This window comes from Oncorhynchus gorbuscha, linkage group LG05 (assembly GCF_021184085.1).
Source record: "Oncorhynchus gorbuscha isolate QuinsamMale2020 ecotype Even-year linkage group LG05, OgorEven_v1.0, whole genome shotgun sequence".
Taxonomy (NCBI): domain Eukaryota; kingdom Metazoa; phylum Chordata; class Actinopteri; order Salmoniformes; family Salmonidae; genus Oncorhynchus; species Oncorhynchus gorbuscha.
In genome coordinates, this window is record NC_060177.1 from 53,188,960 (window position 1) to 53,210,934 (window position 21,975).

General features: G+C 43.0%; 1 protein-coding gene across 2 annotated transcripts; it reads right to left on the reverse strand.

The window, feature by feature from the left end:
• Nucleotides 1–248: 248 nt before the first annotated feature.
• On the reverse strand, nucleotides 249–20,183 carry LOC124036042 (forkhead box protein N4-like). Of its 2 annotated transcripts, none has more exons than XM_046350130.1 (10): nucleotides 19,982–20,183; nucleotides 16,668–16,768; nucleotides 12,016–12,203; nucleotides 7,764–7,876; nucleotides 7,527–7,637; nucleotides 6,503–6,630; nucleotides 6,186–6,282; nucleotides 5,526–5,733; nucleotides 1,787–2,170; nucleotides 249–1,366 (listed from the first exon to the last, which is right to left on the reverse strand). In XM_046350130.1, the coding sequence occupies exons 2-10, from the start codon at nucleotides 16,745–16,747 to the stop codon at nucleotides 1,110–1,112; spliced, it is 1,566 nt and encodes a 521-aa protein (XP_046206086.1). In that variant the 5' UTR covers nucleotides 16,748–16,768; nucleotides 19,982–20,183; the 3' UTR covers nucleotides 249–1,109. The 2 variants fall into 2 exon arrangements, with proteins under 2 accessions (XP_046206086.1, XP_046206085.1); XM_046350129.1 differs by lacking the exon at nucleotides 19,982–20,183 and adding an exon at nucleotides 17,393–17,499.
• Between the last annotated feature and the right edge of the window lie 1,792 nt (nucleotides 20,184–21,975).

The window sequence follows — 21,975 nt, forward strand, 5'->3', positions numbered from 1 at the left end:
ATTGACATTGATATGACTGTCTGTGATATGTGTTTTTAATATAATGCTGATTGTTGCTTAAACGCAGGTGAACAGGGGCAGAGAAGGGTATAATGGGTCCCCAAGCCATTCTGCTGCTGTTGCCTTCATCAAAATACCAGATATCCATTTGAAATTGTCAATAATATATGTAAAATATCTGCCATGTACTTACCCCTTATTCGAGTAATGTATAGTATCTGTAAATAAATGGAATGAATCTGTTTTCAGCAAGTAACTTTTTATTTATCCATTGTGATTTAACAGTACATGTAGCCTGACATCCTCCCAAAAGTTGTGAATAATTCGATGAATATTATGAATTTGGACTTTAGCATATTTTAGCATATTTTCAAATGCTGAAATTTGTCAAATGGTCTACAAATGCTATTATTAGACAGGTTTTGGAATGTATGGATAAATACTGTTTAAGAAACAAGCTTTTCAGTGGAGATCACAGGGATTTAAAACACAAATATACAGTAAACGGTGTTCGATAAATTCCTCCCCTTCTCCAGCTGCCATTTAATAAATAAAACATCACAGTAATACTGCCTAGCACAATACACACAATAGCTAAATAACAGGGAACTAACAGTGCCATGGTAAGGCTTACAAACACAGGGAACTCAACATTGTACAAAACTGGCAGAGAAGGTTCCTGTTGCCTGCTAGGTTTGTGTATGAACAGTGTAGGACAGCTCTGGGGTCTTTGCTTGGCAAAGCCCCCCCCCCCCAGAGACATCACTATATTTTAGTCAATTTCCTCCCGAATTTCAGTTTTCCTCATTGGTTACTCCCATTGTAAAACCACACAGGTAAAAAAAGCAATGACTTTGATCAAATCACCCGAGCAGACTTCTTTCTCTCATCTGAAGTAGTGGCTTTAGGTATGGCAACACAAGTTGCTCTGTCATCGGGGATAGAGAAAAGCAATGAGGATTCAGGCTTTTCAGTGGAGGATGTTGGGGGCTTTTTGGTGCCAGGAGTGTGATTGACAAGTAGAGCCATAGCAACAAATAAAAAAAGTGTTTGTATTGTTGGTGATGCCTCGTTGCAGCTCTCCCCTTGTGGTGCAGGGGATGTTTTCATTAAAGCAGGGCAGTGATGGGCTTGCTGTTGCCTGGCGTGCCCATGTATTGGGAGGAGAGGGTGTCCAGGGCGGCGTAGGAGGTGTACATGCCCGTCACCTGTAGGTCTGAGAAGGGCATGCTGACCCCGCTGTAGACTGGGGGGAGGCTGCCCGTCATGGTGCCGATGTCACAGTCAGACAAACGCAGGGGAGAGTTACTGAAGGTGCCCAAAGCCTCCAGGTTAAAGCTGTCGTCTTTCATCTCCCACAGGTTACCTGGGGAAGGAGGTAATCGTGTCACGTCACTGGTCATCACTGCTTCTGAAAGCCAAGAAAATGTCCCAACTGCCGTTCAAAGTCACGTTGGTATGCAGATTGTTAAAGGCCCAATGGTGAAAAAGAAACAGTTTTTTTTGGCAAGAGTAATTTTATTGGCAGAGGTTTGGGACTCAGGTTGTTCTATTAACCAATTTACTGCCTGGTGATGTGAGGCAGGCCAAAACATCTGGTTTTCAGGTGGTCTTTTCAAACGAATCTTACACTAAAAGGGCATTATCATAATAGAAGAAAATCACAATATTATTCCAACCTCACAGTGTGGAAATGTATATAAATCACAGGAAATCACATTTTTGATTGCACTGGAGTTTTAAGACGGTATACAATGTTGTTGTGACTAGTACTATAGCTGCCCACCTTGTAGGGCGAAGTCCATGATGCTGGTGTCCAGTGTGTCCACCTCTGCGTTGACCTCACCATGGAGACTGTAGAACTCGTGCGGCTGCTTGCCGGGATGCTGGATAGAGAGGAGGCTGTTGGAGAGGTCAGGAACGGTGTGGAGCGGGGGCGTTTGGGCAGGGGGGGGGGACACCGGAGCCAGCCTGGCCTGGGCATGGAGCTGGTGGTGCTGGTGCATGGGCAGGCACTGCAGAGACAGGGTGACCATGGGCTGGGGTTTCATCTGGCCCGGGACAGGCAGGGATAGGCCAGATGGACAGATAGGCAGACGGGTCATCCCAGGGTCCATGGGCTTCCGTCTGCAACTCTCCGGCCGGTCCGTGATCAACCTGTCCAACTCATCTGACAGGGAAAGAGGGAGCAGACCAGTTCAGCGACTGATGACTCCCTTAAAAATTTAAAAAACAAAGCAGATTCTTTCTCTGTGATGCTGCTTATCACAAGGGCCGGCTTACCAGGGCCCAAGAGGCAGCTATTTAAAAAAAAATAAATAATAATAAAGTAAATATATACAGTATAGATTATATTTACCATATATATATATATATTTTATTATTTTACTACAACCGTCAACCAGAGGAGGATTCAGGAGCCCGCTCTCAATGAGAGTAGACAGCCTACTGCTCCCTGCTGCTGCTCTGCTAATTGTCAGTTGTCAGATGGGGGAAGGAGAGGAGGTAGGGGGGTACATGCCTTGATTGGGTAACTGATTAATAAAAAATGAACTGCATAATAAATTGATGTGACTGGTCAATTATGTGAGTCGGGGGCTGGGCACAAGAGGCAAAAGAAAAATAATAATTGCATTTGTTTATCCAACTACAGGAGCCCGCTCTCAATGTTCAAGATGCACCAGAGAGCATCATTTAGCCACAGAGGATCAATAGTTTCTCTAAAATAACAGTGGATTACATTTTAGCACAAGCACATACAATACAGGTAAAATGTCAAAATAAAGGAAAAACCAACATGGTGTCTTAAGGCCAACACGAGCTGCACCTTGGCATCGATTCTACAACTGGACCTAAACCATGCCAGGAAAATGCTTCCCACTCCCACATTTTATTATTTGTATCCCTCATTTACTCAAGTGTTTCATTTACTTTGGAAGTTACTGGTTGCCTGCAGTCGGGAAGGCCACAATTTGGCCAGCTAACCCTAACCCTAGCCCTACAAAAAGGGCTTTATTACAGGCAGAAATACTTCTCAGTTTCATCAGCTCTCCGGGTGGCTGGTCTCAAACGATCCCGCAAGTGAACAAGCCGGATGTGAAGGTCCTGGGCTGGCGTGGTTACATGTGGTCTGCGGTTGTGAAGCCGGTTGGTCGTACTGCCAAGTTCTCTAAACGACGTTGCCAATTGCACGCTCCCTTAAAATTTGAGGCATCTGTGGCATTGTGTTTTGTGACAAAACTGCACATTTAAGAGTGATGTTTTATTGTCCAAAGCACAAGATGCCCCCGTGTAATGATAATTCTGTTTAATCAGCTTCTTGATATGCTACACCTGTCAGGTGGATGGATTATCTTGGCAAATGAGAAATGCTCACTAACAGGGATGTAAACAAATTTGTGTACAAAATTGTAGAGAAATAAGCTTTTTGTGAGTATAGAAAATGAATGGAATCATTTATTTCAGCTCATGAAACATGGGACCAACACTTTACATGTTGTGTTTATATTTTTGTTCAGTATATAGTGCCCCATCATGACAAAGCAAAAACAGGTTTTTAAAACTGAAATATTACATTTACATAAGTATTCAGACCCTTTACTCAGTACTCTGTTAAAGCACCTTTGGCAACTATTACAGCTTCGAGTCTTCTTGGGTATGACGCTTGGCACACCTGTATTTGGGGAGTTTCTCCCATTATTTTCTGCAGATCCTATCAAGCTCTGTCAGGTTGGATGGGGAGCGTTGCTGCAAAGCTATTTTCAGGTCTCTCCAGAGATGTTCGATCGGGTTCAAGTCCGGGCTCTGGCTGGGCCACTTAAGGACATTCAGAGACTTGTCCCGAAGCCACTCCTACGTTGTCTTGGCTGTGTGCTTAGGGTTGTTGTCCTGTTGGAAGGTAAACCCCCACCCCAGTCTGAGGTCCTGAGCGCTCTGGAGCAAGTTTTCATCTATGATACCTCTGTACTTTGCTCCATTTATCTTTCCCTCAATCCTGACAAGTCTCCCAGTCCTTGCCACTGAAAAACATCCCCACAGCATGATGCTGCCACCACCATGCATCACCGTAGGGATGGTGCCAGTTTTCCTCCAGACGTAACGCTTGGCATTCAGGCCAAAGAATCAGACCAGAGAATCTTGTTTCTCATGGTCTGAGAGTCTTTACAGTAGGTGCCTTTTTGGTCAACTCCAAGCGTGTGCCTTTTACTGAGGAGTGGCTTCCGTCTGGCCAATCTACCATAAAGGCCTGATTGGTGGAGTGCTGCTTCCTTCTAGAAGGTTCTCCCATCTCCATAGAGGAACTCTGGAGCTCTGTCAGAGTGACCATCAGGTTCTTGGTCACCTCCCTGACCAAGGCCCTTCTCACCCAATTGCTCAGTTTGGCTGAGTCGGCCAGAGTCCTTGTGGTTCCAAACTTCTTCTGTTTAAGAATGATGGAGGCCATTGTGTTCTTGGGGACCTTCAATGCTGCAGACATTTTTTTTGTACCCTTCCCCAGATCTGTGCCTCGACTCAGTCCTGTCTCGGAGCTCAAAGGATAATTCCTTCGACCTCATGGCTTGGTTTTTGCTCTGACATGAACAGTCAACTGTGGGACCTTAAATAGACAGGTTTGTGCCTTTCCAAATCAAGTCCAATCAATTGAATTTATCACAGGTGGAGTCCAATCAATTTGTAGAAACATCTTAAGGATGATCAATGGAAAAAATATGCACCTGCGTGTAACAGTATAACTTTAGACCGTCCCCTCGCCCATAACCGGGCGCGAACCAGGGACCCTCTGCACACATCAACAACAGTCACCCACGAAGCATCGTTACCCATCACTCCACAAAAGCTGCAGCCCTTGCAGAGCAAGGGGAACCACTACTTCAAGATCTCAGAGCAAGTGCCGTCACCGATTGAAACGCTATTTAGCGCGCACCGCTAACTAAGCTAGCCGTTTCACATCTGTTACATGAGCTCAATTCTAATGTAAGTCTCATAGCAAAGGGTCTGAATAGTCATGTAAATAAGGTATTTATGTTTTTGTGTTTTATACATTTGCTAAAATTGATGTTATTATGGCTTTATTGTAAGGGTTCTTGTTGTTCTTTAACATCAAATTTACCACGCATCCAATTGCATCTCGGTGCAGATTTGTTTACCGAAAATGATGGTGTGACTATGATTTCTTAATCCAGCCCTGTTTATAGCAGTCCACCAAATGTGACAAATGGATAACCTCTTTCGTTTATTCTTGAATTAGAATGTTGTCATCAATTGTAACATAGCCAACTGTAGCCATGACACTTTGCCACACTGACATATAAATCTGAATGGGCATAATCATCATAATTGGTGGTGGTGAGTGTTCTTCATTGATGGGCTATGTTCATTCTAGTACACAAAGGAAAACGTTTTTAAACATTATGCAATGGAAAAGGTTGTCCCTCCTGGTTTCCTTCCCTTTTCTTTCATTTTGTGCCTGGTGAACAGGACCCAGGTTATGTGTGAATGGGCCTCAGTTGGTCCTGTGGTCTCACCTGGGTTGGCCATGCTGCGGCGGATCGCTGGGAGGTCCTTACGCTTCCACTTCTGCATCTCCTCCTCCATCTTGTCGATCTTGACCGGGTTCAGGGCCCAGAGGCAGCCCTTACGAGACGACCCACTCGTCTTGTTCTCCACCTTCTCAAAGCACTTGTTTAGCGACAGGTTGTGTCGGACTGAGTTCTTCCATCCATCTGGTGCTGTCTTCAGGCGGATGAAAACCCAGGAAGAGGAAGGAGACATTTAAACGACTGACTTAGCACAATGCTTACCTAAAATATCTGCTTCCCCAATCCCTATTGAATATTAGGCCAGTTTCTCAGGCCCAGATTAAGCCTAGTCCTGGACTAAAAAGCATACTCAATGGAGATTCTTTATTGAGCATGCTTTTTAGTCCATCGCTAGGCTTAATCCGAGTCTGGGAAACCAGCCCTTAGAGCTGAGGTGTCAATCTCATTCCATGGAGTGCCTAGTGTCTGCAGTTTTTTGTTTTTTCCTTTCAATTAAACCCTAGACAACCAGGTGTGGGGAGTTCCTTACTAATTAGTGACCTTAATTCATAAATCAAGTACAAGGTAGGAGCGAAAACCCGCAGACACTCAGCCCTCTGTGGAATGAGTTTCACACGTGCCTGAGAGGATCCGATCGAGTCATACCTTAAAGTAGGGGAAATGTTCCTTCATGAAGGTGTAGATCTCGCTGACTGGGAGACTGCCTGTCTTGCTGTTCTTCAGAGCCATAGAGATCAAACAGCTGAGGATGGACCAAAGTAGCGAGGCAATAAGTGCATTAGGCTACACATACTGTTGATAATTAGACCAGGTTCGTGTTCACTGGGCATCAAAGGGAAGAAAACTGACTGAAACAGGAAAGGACTACCTGAATTTGTCCTTTTTCCATTGTGTGCCCTAATGAACACGACTCAGGCAATACAATAATACTATAATGCCACTTGGCCCAGGGGGAAGCTCACCTGTAGGAGTAGATGGGCTTGGGGAAAGTCTTGGGCTGCAGGTCCTGGTTTTGTGGAGCCAGGCGCGGCTGTGTGAACAGGCTTTGGTTGTTGAACGAGACATTTCCATAGAGCCCAGCAGGAGTACACTGAGAGGGAGAGAGGGCAATGAGAAATTAGTGAACAATCTAGAAAATCTTTATTGTGTATTATTTTCAACTTATTTCAAAAACATATTTCTTGTTGTTTGAATGAATGGCATCTAAATATCAAACCCTTAATCAGCAGCAGGCGGTAAACTGGTAGAGTAATCTCTAACGAACGTTGCTCTTATACCCATGTAATAACACTGTAATTACTCTAGTAACAATACTATATTAACAGGTTTACATTGTAACTTAGTTATCCACTGGACAGCTCTTATAACTATTTTAGTAACACTAAATACTCAAACTTTTCTGTGTACAAAATATTAGTCACAGCTTCCTAATATTGAGTTTGCACCTCCTCAGAACAGACTCAATTCGTTGGGGCATGGACTCTACAAGGTGTTGAAAGCGTTCCACGGGGATGCTGGCCCATGTTGACTCCGATGCTTCCCACAGTTGTGTCAAGATGTCTGGATGACCTTTGGACCATTCTTGATACACATGGGAAACGGTTGAGCGTGAAGAACCCAGCAGCGTTGCAGTTCTTGACACACTCAAACCGGGGCGCCTGGCACTTTCTACCATACCCCGTTCAAAGGCACTTCGCCTTGCCCATTCATCCTCTGTATGGCACACACACACAATCCATGTCTCAATTGTCTCAAGGCTTAAAAATCATTATTTAACCTGTCTCCTTCCCTTCATTTACACTGATTGAAGTGGATTTAACAGGCGACATCAATAAGGGATCATCATTTTCACTGGGATTCACCTGATCAGTCTATGTCATGCAAAAAGCAGGTGTTTCTAATGCTTTATACACTCAGTGTATGTAACAATTAATCTGTAATTAACAAACTGTATCCACAGCCCAGTTGCAGGGATGATGTAGTTACCTGCTGGCTAGTCTGGGTCAGAGTGAACACTTGTTGGGGTGTAGGTTGGTAGACAGAGGCAGGGCATTGGTACCCTGGGGAGGGCTGTCCATTCATGGAGAATGGAGACATCTGTGGAGTAAACCGAGGACAAGTTTAGTATATTAAGTTTTTCCTATACTTTATTGTCCTAGAGTATAAGCACTGATTTTTTTTTTAAATGTGTTGATAAATAATTGGTGGGGAAGCAAAACGTACACTTCCGCTTTGGGTGGTGATGACATTAATTCCCAGGGGGCTGTGCTGCATGTTGCTCTGTAGGTGGATCATGGCTCCCTGTCCCCCTGCCATGGTTATGTTGTTCATCTGAGCTGTGAGGAAGGAAGAAGTACAACATCCAGGTCAGTCTCCAATCAATCTCCACACATCGGCCCTGTGTAGATATATAGGTGATGGGATAAGTTCCTTTCACTAATCCAACCATTCAGATCTGTGATTGTACTTCAAGGAGGATGCATTTGCAAAGTATTCAAATAGGGCCCATGGCCCTATCAAGATATAGCACAGGCCCGAGTCTATACCCCCTTATACTTTAACGATTTGATTTGTCTTGTAAGTCTTATTAACCAGGTTGGCAGTTATAGCTTGTTTCCAACTGTAATGTCTTTGGCTAATTTGTCCTCCTCAACATCCGGGCCGAGCTGTACTCCTGAACTATCCAATCAAAGCGTATGTGTGTGGATTTGAAATGGCGCTGCCCCACCGACGTGGAGTGTGTGTGCGCCTCACCTTGAATCCAAGATAGCATAGCAGCAGGACGTGTGTGTTTGTCTTTGTCTTATCCCGTGTCAATAACCAGTCTTTTTCGTATATATCTTAATCTCACTTTCTATCTACCAACTAAATATACTTTCCTGCAACCCGCCTCACCCAATGTGGTACGGGTCTGCTATTTTTTTATTCCTTTTAACTGGAACTTCCATCAGGAGCTAGCCAGCTAACTAGCTACTAGTCTTTGTTAGCCACGGCTAGCGGTCTTCACCTTTTTCTCGGTCACCAGCCAGCCTTAGTTCAGACAACACCTGCCAGTCTGCACAACATGATATCAACCCAGAGCATATCAGACTGCTTCTCTCTACCACATCACTGGATTCCTGCCGCTCTGGATCATTATACCGGATCATCGCAGCTAGTTAGCTGCACACGAGTGGCTACTGTTAGCTAACACCTCTGTCCCGAAGCAAGCACCAGCTAGCTTTGAGCTAGGCCCATATACCAGCTAATTCTAGGGCTACAACACCTCCTTTGCCAATTGGCCTGGACCCTTTATTATGCCCCTTGGGCTGTTTCAATAACACGGTACCTCATTTTGTTTACCTGTCGGCCCCAGCCTCGAACTCAGGTCCTGTATGTACCTAACTGACCCGCTCTGCCCATTCATCGCCATTTACCCGTTGTTGTCTTAGCTCTCCTGATCAATGCCTGTGATTGCTTTATACCTCTCTCTCAATGTCATTATGCTTCATCTACTGCTGTCTTGGCTAGTTCTTATTGTTTTATTTCACTGTAGAGCCCTCAGTTCTGCTCAGCATGTCTCAGATAGCTCTTTTGTCCTACCCCGCACAAATGCGGAGACCTCATCTGGCTTAACTAGTGCCTCCAGAGATGAAACCTCTATCATCGTCACTCAATGCCTAGGTTTACCTCCACTGTACTCACATCTTACCATACCATTGTCTGTATTATGCCCTGAAACTATTCTACCACGCCCAGAAATCTGCTCCTTTTATTCTGTGTCCCCAACGCACTAGACGACCAGTTCTTATAGCCTAATCCTATTTCCTACTCCTCCTCTGTTCCTCTGGATAAGAGCGTCTGCTAAATGACTTAAATGTAAATGTAACTGTAGAGGTCAACCCAGGCCCTGTAGCCCCCAGTCCCACTCCTATTCCCCAGGCACTATCATTTGTTGACTTCTGTAACCGTAAAAGCCTTGGTTTCAAGAATGTTAACATCAGAAGCCTCCTCCCTAAGTTTGTTTTATTCACTGCTTTAGCACACTCCGCCAACCCTGATGTCCTGGCCGTGTCCGAATCCTGGTTTAGGAAGGCCACGTAAAATTCTGAAATTTCCATCACCAACTACAACATTTTCCACCAAGATAGAACTGCCAAAGGGGAGTTGTATCTCTGTCTACTGCAGAGATAGCCTGCAGAGTTCTGTCATGCTATCCAGGTCTATGCCCAAACAGACCTACTTTTAAAAATCCACCTTTCTAGAAATATCACTGTTGACGCTTGTTATAGACCACACCTCAGCCCCCAGCTCTGCCCTGGACACCATATGTGAATTAATTCCCCCCCCATTTATCTTCAGAGTTTGTACTGTTAGGTGACCTAAACTGGGATATGGGATACCCTCATAGATATCATCCTGACCAACCTGCCCTCTAAATACACCTCTGTTGTCTTCAACCAGGATCTCAGAGATCACTGCCTCATTGTCTGCGTCCGTAATGGGTCCGCGGTCAAACGACCACCCCTCATCACTGTCAAACGCTCCCTAAAACACTTCAGCGAGCAGGCCTTTCTAATCAACTTGGCCCAGGTATCCTGGAAGGATATTGACCTCATTCCGTCAGTAGAGGATGCCTGGTTATTCTTTAAAAGTGCTTTCCATCTTAAATAACCATGTTGTTGCAATTGTTGCAACCCCTATTACTAGCCTGTTCAACCTCTCTTTCATATCGTCTGAGATCCCTAAAGAAAGCTGCCACGGTCATCCCTCTCTTCAAAGGGGGAGAAACTCTAAACCCAAACAGTTACAGACCTATATCTATCCTACCCTGCCTTTCTAAAGTCTTCAAAAGCCAAGTTAACAAACAGATCACCAAACATTTAGAATCCGACCGTACCTTCTCTGCTATGCAATCTGGTTTCCGAGCTGGTCATGGGTGCACCTCAGCCACGCTCAAGGTCCTAAACGATATTAAAATGCCATCGATATTAGACAGTACTGTGCAGCCGTCTTCATCGACCTGGCCAAGGCTTTCGACTCTGTCAATCACCTCATTCTTATCGGCAGACTCAACAGCCTTGGTTTCTCAAATGACTGCCTCGCCTGGTTCACCAACTATTTCTCAGATAGAGTTCAGTGTGTCTAATCGGAGGACCTGTTGTCCGGTCCTCTGGCAGTCTCTATGGGGGTGCCACAGGGTTCAATTCTCAGGCCGACTCTTCTCTATGTTTACATCAATGATGTCGCTCTCGCTGCTGGTGATTCTCTGATCCACCTCTACGCAGACGACACCATTCTGTATTCTTCTGGCACTTTGGACACTGTGTCAACAAACCTACAGATGAGCTTCAACGCCATACAATGCTCCTTCCGTGGCCTCCAACTGCTCTTAAATGCAAGCAAAACTGAATGCATGCTCCTCAACCGTTCGCTGCACCCGCCCGCCCGTCTAGCATCACTACTCAGGACAGTTCTGACTTAGAATATGTGAACAGCTACAAATACCTAGGTGTCTGGTTAGACTGTAAACTCTCCTTCCAGACTCACATTAAGCATATCCAATCCAAAATTAAATCTAGAATCGGCTTCCTATTTCGCAACAAAGCATCCTTCAATCATGCTGCCAAACATACTCTTGTACAACTGACTATCCTACCAATCCTTGACTTCAACGACGTCATTTACAAAATAGCCTCCAACACGCTACTCAGCAAATTGGATATAGTCTATCACAGTGCCATCCGTTTTGTCACCAAAGCCCCATATACCACCCACCACTGTGACCTGTATGCTCTCGTTGGCTGACCCTCGCTTCATATTCGCTAAACCCAATGGCTCCAGGTCATCTATAAGTCTTTGCTAGGTAAATCCCCGCCTTATCTCAGCTCACTGGTCACCATAGCAGAACCCACCCGTAGGACACGCTCCAGCAGGTAAATTTCGCTGGTCATCCCCAAAGCTCCTCTTTTGGTCGCCTTTCCTTCCAGTTCTCTGCTGCCAATGACTGGAACAAATTGCAAAAATCACTGAAGCTGGAGCCTTATTTCTCCCTCACTAACTTTAAGCATCAGCTATCAGACCAGCTTACCGATCATTGCACCTGTACACAGCCCATCTGTAAATAGCCCACCCAACTACCTCATCCCCGTATTGTTATTTTCTTTTTGCTCCTTTGCACCCCAGTATCTCTACTTGCACATTCATATTCTGCACATCTATCACTCCAGTGTTAATTGATACATTTTAATTACTTTGCCACTGTGGCCTATTTATTGCCTTACCTCCCTAATCTTACTACATTTGCACACACTGTATAAAGATTTTTCTATTGTGTTATTGACCGTATGTTTGTTTATCCCATGTGTAACTCTGTGTTGTTTGTGTCGCACTGCTTTGCTTTATCTTGGCCAGGTTGCAGTTGTAAATGAGAACTTGTTCTCAACGGGCCTACCTGGTTAAATAAAAGTGAAAAAAAAAAAATATGAAAATAAACCTGTCTGCTGCTCCAGCAGGCTGGCCCCCAGCCCCTGGGAAGGCCCGTTGAAGTCTCCTTCGCCACCACTGCGACCATCGGCCATCTGCTGAAGCCGGGGAACGTCTACAGAGGTGAGCCACGACAAAGACTGCAGGTCCCCGGGGAGATCCTCCTCTCGGAGCTGGGAGGGGTCTGTGGTCAGAAGTCTGCAGAGGCGGGACACAAGCAACACAACCACTCAGATACACAGCCTAGATTACAACTGTTCATTATATCCAGACCTGGGTTCAAATACTAGTTGAAAGCATTGTTGCGATGGAACCAATACCAAAAGTCCCAAAAGTGCAAACTCTTAAACAAATGAGAAAGTAACATTTTAGAAATAGTATTCGAACCCAGGTCTGGTTATATCTAGGGCAAATATAAAATACACTGACTGAACAGCGAGTTATTGTAAAGTAATACATTCAATACTGGAGGCGGAGAAGTGAGAACAAGTCATTATTCAGGAGTATCGTTTTATCTGGGATTTACCACAAGTAGATTATAGAGTGCTATTTAATTAGGTCATTACTGCAATAGTAACATTATGGACACTAGCCAAGATTCTCAACATTATTAATCCCTCTTCAAATTTGCTTGTGAACTTCCTCATCAACATTAGACATTTTAATGTTTACTTCCCCAGTTTTGGGAAATACTGTACAAAAAAACCCCACTAGATTAACTACACAACCACAACCTTGTCTAAAATTAATTTCCTTACCAGCGTACATTGACATGAATTAGGATTTACTGTATCATTTTTGCTTAATCGGGGCATGGGCCTGCCTCTCAGCTTTTTATCATTATTTCTTTAAAAGAAAGTAGGGCTCTGCGGGAAGAAAAGAGATGAATCCTCTTGAATCCTCTCCAGTCGTCTTTGCACACACTTACTGTAGAAGAGTTCAGTAATTGGGGTCACTATGACAACACTCACTATTCAGTTTCTTTGTGGGTCTGGACACCGTAGGACCCTAACCCAACCCCAACTGCAAGCAAAATCACCCCTATGTCAGGTGACCACAGTCTCCCTCTAACCATTGGCTGAATCATACGTACACAGCGCATGAGATCATTTGAAAACATGGGAGAACGGCACATGTTGCTCTGTAACAGTTGGCCTTGTCTATTGAAAAGTGATTGTGTCCCAAACGACAATTCTGCCCAGTGGCACGTGGCTCTATTGTTCCCCCCCAGACCCTTCCTTGATTGTCTTTGCCGTTTAAAAAAAAAAACAGTCCCTGCATTAATCTGTTGGAATGACAGCTCTCACACAAGAGACAAGTAGGATGCCATCTGCTTCCCTGTCCCTTTCCAGCCTCTCCCCTCCATGCCCCCCTCCCTCCAGAAGGGCAGTAGACAAGGCCCTGGGGGAAGGTGGGGGTGAGGGGTTGGAGGTCAGGCCACACTGCTCACTCAACCTGTCACCTGAATAAATGACATCATTTCACCAGGGCTTTGGACACCTTGACTGCGTGTGCCAGTAAAGGCTTGTGAATAACCGTCTCTTTCAAAGCAGAGTGACAAGCTCCTGTGAAACTTTACACCACAGACAACACCTATTTCATCTTGAGCTTTGAAGTATGAGCTTCCTCTACCCCCCCCCCAAAGACACATGTACATCCGCCACATACATTCTCTCTCTCTCTCTCTCTCTCTCTCTCTCTCTCTCTCTCTCTCTCTCTCTCTCTCTCTCTCTCTCTCTCTCTCTCTCTCTCTCTCTCTCTCTCTCAACAAATTAATAACAATAACAATTGTTTCTTGAAGAATATAACTTAGAAAAATGCCTCATGAGTTTAGTTCAGTTGTTGTACCCCATCAGAATACAAAATATAAGCTTGTTTTACTCTGTTTGTAAACATCGTAAATGTAAACAAACACTGTAAAGCCTCAAAGATGCTTGAAAATATAATTTGGATATCTTGGATGATCAGTCCTTTCCTCAATAGCTCTGTTTGTCTATACATTTAAGAGTGGTTATACATTAAAGAGTGGTTATACATTTAAGACTGGTTATACATTTAAGAGTGGTTATACATTTAAGACTGGTTATACATTTAAGAGTGGTTATACATTTAAGAGTGGTTATACATTTAAGAGTGGTTATACATTTAAGAGTGGTTATACATTTAAGAGTGGTTATACATTTAAGAGTGGTTATACATTAAAGAGTGGTTATACATTTAAGAGTGGTTATACATTTAAGAGTGGTTATACATTAAAGAGTGGTTATACATTTAAGAGTGGTTATACATTAAAGAGTGGTTATACATTTAAGAGTGGTTATACATTTAAGAGTGGTTATACATTTAAGAGTGGTTATACATTTAAGAGTGGTTATACATTTAAGAGTGGTTATACATTAAAGAGTGGTTATACATTTAAGAGTGGTTATACATTTAAGACTGGTTATACATTTAAGTGGTTATACATTTAAGAGTGGTTATACATTTAAGAGTGGTTATACATTAAAGAGTGGTTATACATTTAAGAGTGGTTATACATTTAAGAGTGGTTATACATTTAAGAGTGGTTATACATTTAAGAGTGGTTATACATTAAAGAGTGGTTATACATTTAAGAGTGGTTATACATTAAAGAGTGGTTATACATTTAAGAGTGGTTATACATTTAAGACTGGTTATACATTTAAGAGTGGTTATACATTTAAGAGTGGTTATACATTTAAGAGTGGTTATACATTTAAGAGTGGTTATACATTAAAGAGTGGTTATACATTTAAGAGTGGTTATACATTTAAGAGTGGTTATACATTAAAGAGTGGTTATACATTTAAGAGTGGTTATACATTAAAGAGTGGTTATACATTTAAGAGTGGTTATACATTTAAGAGTGGTTATACATTTAAGACTGGTTATACATTTAAGACTGGTTATACATTTAAGAAGCTTTTTTTATTCTTTCAACTCAATGCAACTTCACAGAATTTTTCCACTTACCTTGGCTGTAGTTGGATCCCCAATACAGTTATTGGGAAATGTATTTTGTTTAATTTACATAGGAATGTAATTCTTTCTGAAATAAAGTCAGGTCTAAAGCACCTTACAAGCACACCAAGCCAACTCATATTACACAAGTATCCCTCTCTCAAGGACGTCTGACGTTTATGGTGGTTCAATCTACTTTTGAATGTTGTTATTGAGATGCATCAAATGCAGACATGACATTGAGATGCATCAAATGCAGACATGATTTGTAAGGTGTTTTGGACCTTTTTCTTCCAAATGAAAGAGGTACAAAAATCATGTTAGGTTGTGTTTTGAGTAAAACATGAACATCCCTTTAACGATTAGTGGGATTTGAACAAAGTATTTCAACTCGATTGGAAACAGTCCTCGCCTATGACTCATACTTAACGTGTTAAACGAATGAGAACTGTGCAAGGAGGTCCCATTCTTAACGTGTTAAACGAATGAGAACTGTGCAAGGAGGTCCCATTCTTAACGTGTTAAACGAATGAGAACTGTGCAAGGAGGTCCCATTCTTAACGTGTTAAACGAATGAGAACTGTGCAAGGAGGTCCCATTCTTAACGTGTTAAACGAATGAGAACTGTGCAAGGAGGTCCCATTCTTAACGTGTTAAACGAATGAGAACTGTGCAAGGAGGTCCCATTCTTAACGTGTTAAACGAATGAGAACTGTGCAAGGAGGTCCCATTCTTAACGTGTTAAACGAATGAGAACTGTGCAAGGAGGTCCCATTCTTAACGTGTTAAACGAATGAGAACTGTGCAAGGAGGTCCCATTCTTAACGTGTTAAACGAATGAGAACTGTGCAAGGAGGTCCCATTCTTAACGTGTTAAACGAATGAGAACTGTGCAAGGAGGTCCCATTCTTAACGTGTTAAACGAATGAGAACTGTGCAAGGAGGTCCCATTCTTAACGTGTTAAACGAATGAGAACTGTGCAAGGAGGTCCCATTCTTAACGTGTTAAACGAATGAGAACTGTGCAAGGAGGTCCCATTCTTAACGCTTGTCTGAAAATCTCACAAACATCTCTAGACCCCTCCTCCCTCCCACACACTTAACCCACGACAAAGTGGATGTTCAGCGAGGCAAGGCATGTTGGGCTATGGTGTCCCCCATCTAGCACCAGTCGCACACGTTCAACACTGCAGCTCACCCCGCTCCCCCTCTTATTCCCTCCGCCTCCTCCTCCTAATTGGGAGCCACTTCTCTGCAGTAGTCACCCGGAGAGCCCCATCTCCCCCTCGGAGCCGGCGGGCCAAGAGGCTCAGTCTCTCCGTGTGCAGACAGCGGGAGTGTTAACAGAGCTGATGCTTTCTGACAGATCCATTCAGACTGAAAATCGTTCATTCTAAGGTTGTTGTTTTTTCTTTCCACTTTTTCATAAGCCCCCTCCCTTCACTGAAAGAGCTGTCCATCTACATTTAGATGAAACATATAGGGATATTTTGGAAAATACATCTTGGAATTATCCTTATGCCTGAACATTTTGAACCATATTTTCAGTGTTCAAGCGTTGCCAACTTTACAAAATACAAGATGTATCAAAAACCTTATATCGGTGGTTAGGATTTAGTCTGGTTAAAATCATTCAAAGGCTGTCTTTAAAGTAACTGAATGTTATAAATCCAGTCTTACCTGTAGTCTTGTGGAGAGGGATGATGACCTGAATTTTCGAGAATTCCTGACATGCTGGTCGTAATTCTACTTTCTATCATTTCCCGGGATGTTTGATAATGCTGCAACAAGGGAAAAAGTGCAACTGCGTAAGACATCTAGGCTACAGTGCTTTCATTGAATTTAGGCCTGGGTCTATTTCTGTTTTCAAAACTGAAACAACAATTTGAATTCCTTTGTTTCCTTGTTTTAGCAACTCATTATATATGTTATTATACTGGCATTTAGATAAATAAAATATTAGCATTTTCTAGTATTTATTTAATCATACAAGCTACAATGAATGTATATAGAAAACAATCTGAATCAGATTATGACCAGTTAATGATGGGACCTACTGTTATAAACTAATGACAATCATATCACCTCTTATGGCAAAAACATAACAATTTAATATTAACATAGAAAACAACACCTTTTTGGTGTAAAAATGATGGTGTAAATCAATTGATTGATTTAGCAAATAATGGCTTTTTATTTCATTTCAGTTCACAAGGCTATTTATTAACGACTGTTTAAAAAATTTATACTTGATGTGCAATCCCAAAATATCGCCGCGTTTCCCACCCTTACTGACATATCAATTGTCCTCCAATTGAAATTATCCCCTCACTCAAAGTCTTAGGCCTACAACTATTTGCTGATAGTCGTTCTCGTAATTCTGAGAAATAAAATGAGAATCTTACCTGTTTAGAATAATCTGCAGCAAATTTGAGCTGGCGATGAGCCCCGTGTAGCCTACTGTATTTTCACTGTGCTGCACTTGTTTCCCAAAAACAGTTTTTAAATTTCCCTCTCTGGAACTGTCCAGCAGACTGTCATGCGCAGTAGGTCTACCTCAACGGAGCCTATTGTTGCTCAAGGGGCCTGCTGCCAATGTAACAACTTGTGACAGTCCCGTGGAAGACAGCAAGCACACCATCCGCACAGTCTAAACAGATCTGCAGTCTGTGCTTACTTTTTGTATTTAGGCCTATATGCTAGTTCTTCCTTTAATTATTGTGATTGTGCGCAGTTCCTGGATAAACTGTAGATATTGCGCTCAATAGCTGCAGCCACTGAGACTTTATCCAATATTGTTGACAATTGTCATAGTAAGATGGCAGATGATAACCTATATGTGTGATACTTTTTGTTGGTCTGCTAAAATAAATTGTTTTGGTCATGACCGATGCGCAGGTGCACTTTAGATGCGTCGCTAGACTACAATAGGCTACAAAACACTTCATCACTCTGTCAAGCCTTAATTGAAAATCAGCACTAGATTGTAAAAAAAAAAAGCACACACACACACACACACACATATATATATATATATCTATACTAAGAAGTAAGCGGAATAATTGATCAAGTAAAATGTTATAGCCTATTTTTAGCCTATACAATTTTCCTTCTATAACTTCATGTCCAGTCCATCTCCATAAGTTCCATTTTTTAAGTATTCCAACAAATAGAGACCCTCGACTGTGATGGTGTCTCGCTACTTGTGAGCGTCTAAATGAATGTACATTTTAGGCGAGTGTTTGCAGACAATAGTTTCCCCGCCGCTGCACCCGCGTCTTTCTCTGCACAAAAGCGGGAAAAAATAGCCTGAGAGGCGCGCATGGGAGGTAGGAGCCCAGGAAACCTCAAGGCTGAAAAGGTTGACAGTTGTCAGAGGAGATTTGCGCTGGTGAGGTCAACCTGTGTTATGGAACACAGACAGTATTTCGACAAGTCTTCAAGCGAGAATAAATAGTACCAATAGACTCTTATGGGCTATAAGCACCCAGAAATGGAGTAAAGACTGTTATTAAGAAAAGGAGTAAAAGTTTTCCTTGTTTAGGCCTATAGGCTACTTTAAAAAAAAATTTTTTTTACTTCCCTTATTTTGTGGGTTTACCAAATTTAAAATCTGTTGACCACGTTCACATACACAAATAGAATTGGAAAGACCTCTAAAAGTACAATTCACAACGGGAAATTAACATAAATTCCTCTAAGTCTGTGGGGATAGAGCCAATGACAGTGTCAACCCCATGGGACACCACAGATGGTAAATTGCGCTGTCACAATAGAAACAATCAACGATTACATGCATGAACGTAACGGACAAAATAAGACCATCAAAGACTCTGAACGCTTAGGTCCTAGAGCCTGTGGACTTCCACTGTATTCTTCACATGGCTTCAGTTAGATTTTTTACCGAGGAACACAAACCCCTTCACTGATTCATGCATGTCTATTGTATTTATAGGGATCTCCCATAGATATGTAAAATTATAATGGTTTATTTATCACTACATTCTATTTTATAATATTGTTGCTGTTAAGAGAGAGAAACAAATATGTTGACAGAGAAACTATGGGATTGTAACTAAATATTTCGAGTTCTGCTTGTGTGTTTAATACAGTCTGGTGTCCTTTTGACTGTGCCCTTTGCACTCTCAAATGATTTCACAAGTGGTTACATTAGTTAAATTATACTGGTAAAGGATTGGAGTGTGTGACATACAGACACTGTCTACAGCCAAGACAATCAACCAGTGTCCGGTTTCCCAATAGCATTTTAAGGCGAAGTTCATCTTTAGAACCTTCGTAGGAGCATTATTAAATCGCTGAGCTGTTTCCAAAAAAACATTGTTTTTAACAATGTTTTGTTGCACTTGAAAACTAACCCACTTGAAAACTCTCACAATCTAACGCCTGCCTCAAACCACTCGTAGAATAGCTAAGTGCCGTCGTTAAATGTTTTTTTTGCATAACTTTTTACACAAAAGTTATCTGCTAAACACAGAATCACAGTGTTTATTCATCTCTGTGACCGCCGATAACTTCACAACTAAGTTCATTTTAAATACACAGTTGCCAATGTCTTTGCAATTGTTACAAACAAGCGAATGCTATAAATATGCTTAAAATGAAAAACAAGTTGATTGCATTTACAAGATAAATAGCCTACCTACAGTATAGGCTATAGGTGTATACAGTATATTTCAATAAAATTGAAATACAATTTCATGCTCTTTGAATGTAGTTTGATTTTGTTATTTGGCTACTGTCAAAGTTGTTGCCTCAATATATTTCCGAATGTGTAGCCTAACGTGCGCAATGATGTGCCAAATATTGATTTAGTGTACTATTATAGGGAAAGTATTAAAATAAGTCGCCTCAATATTTGCAGCAGTAGGTGGTAATATCTCTATAGGAGCTGATCCGTCGTCAGTGGGCCTATTGTGAAACAATTACAATGTTACGATTTCAATGGAGAAAGATTTTACAAGAGCAGCACTCACTTTCGATCCTTTAAGTATCGACACATACTGTATGTCCCAACGACGCACGTCGATACCTTCTCCCTGTGTGGTGTTTTGGGAAATGCACGTTACATCTTCGGCCCTTGCTTTTCTTTCGATCCTATCAGTATCAACACATGTTCTAACAATGAACTTAGCATCACGAACGTTCTCTCTCTACGCGCTTGTTTGGGAAACACTTTTTAAAAAGTTCCCTCGTAAATAACGAAGTATCTGGCATGATCATCATAATGTTTAAGTTACATCACAACTGGGAAAGAGGCCTTGGGCCCATATTCATAAAGACTCAGCGTAGGCATCATGGACAAGGGGGGACCTTCTCATAGTTCAGCTCTCCTGCTCGGAGATGATTTATTAATATGGCCCGATCACCAGATCCCCCTTAAACAAGTAATGTCACCACTGTTTGCATCAGTCAAGGAAGTCCCCGTAAACGACTCCCTGCGGTTCAGTGAACACAGTGATGACATTCCGCTCTCTCAGGAATAACAGGGGGAACAACGGGATTCCCTCTCTAAAAGGAGCAACAACCAGTGTTTGGTGGCTCTGTTTTTGTCTTCCACCTAAGTGCTTACCAAAACACCCCTGTCTGTCCTTTGGACACTTCTAATAGGCGCCCCAGCCAGAGAGCCAGAGCCGGAGTGTCCCCCGGAATGACACATCACCCAGGGTGACCTCATGGCCAGGAAAAGGAAGCTAGCTGTCAGCAGTGCTTAACCAAAGTGCAGCAGGAGAGTTCAGCATGCAGCCAAAGCCTTTCTGTTCCTGATTAGGCCAGGGTTGACCTGATGGGCTGTGCTCAGACTTGGGGTCATTCGGACCAAAGGCCTTGTTGCTTTTGGCAGTTGCTGCCAATTTCTACCTAATAAGAAGTTGGTGATCAGGACATGGATTTATTTCATTCAAGGGGTGTTTCAGAAGTGTAGAAGTGACCACTGAACCAACCCATATGGAAGTTTTGTCATGCAGGTAAAAGAGGACCCAAAAGCGACTTAACAGAAACAGAGTTTATTAAAGTCCAAAACGGAATAACAGAATTCCTCTAGACTTGTAGAGGGGAAACAACTGGAGAAGCGGCCACAGACTGCAGGTCGCTTCGGGTAGGCGCAGGCCGTAGTCGACTGAGACACCTGCTCACACGCAGCATCTGATGAAGGCACAAAACACGACAGGACAGGGTGATACACAATCACGGCAAAAACACGACAGGACAGGGCGAAACGCAATCACGGCATGGTGAATACAATACAAGGAACCGACGGGACAGGAACGGATCATAAAGGAATAAATAGGGACTCTAATCAGGGGAAAGGATCGGGAACAGGTGTGGGAAGACTAAATGATGATTAGGGGAATAGGAACAGCTGGGAGCAGGAACGGAACGACAGAGAGAAGAGAGAGCGAGAGAGTGAGAGAGGGAGGGGGAGAGAGAGGATAGAACCAAACAAGACCAGCAGAGGGAAACGAATAGCATGGGGAGCACAGGGACAAGACATGACAATAAATGACAAACATGACAGTACCCCCCACTCACCGAGCGCCTCCTGGCGCACTCGAGGAGGAATCCTGGCGGCAACGGAGGAAATCATCGATGAGCGAACGGTCCAGCACGTCCCGAGACGGAACCCAACTCCTCTCCTCAGGACCGTAACCCTCCCAATCCACTAGGTATTGGTGACCCCGTCCCCGAGAACGCATGTCCATAATCTTATGTACCTTGTAAATAGGTGCGCTCGACAAGGACGGGAGGGGGGAGGGAAGACGAACGGGGGTGCGAAGAAAGGGCTTAACACAGGAGACATGGAAGACAGGATGGACGCGACGAAGATGTCGCGGAAGAAGCAGTCGCACAGCGACAGGATTGACGACCTGGGAGACACGGAACGGACCAATGAACCGCGGAGTCAACTTACGAGAAGCTGTCGTAAGAGGAAGGTTGCGAGTGGAAAGCCACACTCTCTGGCCGCAACAAT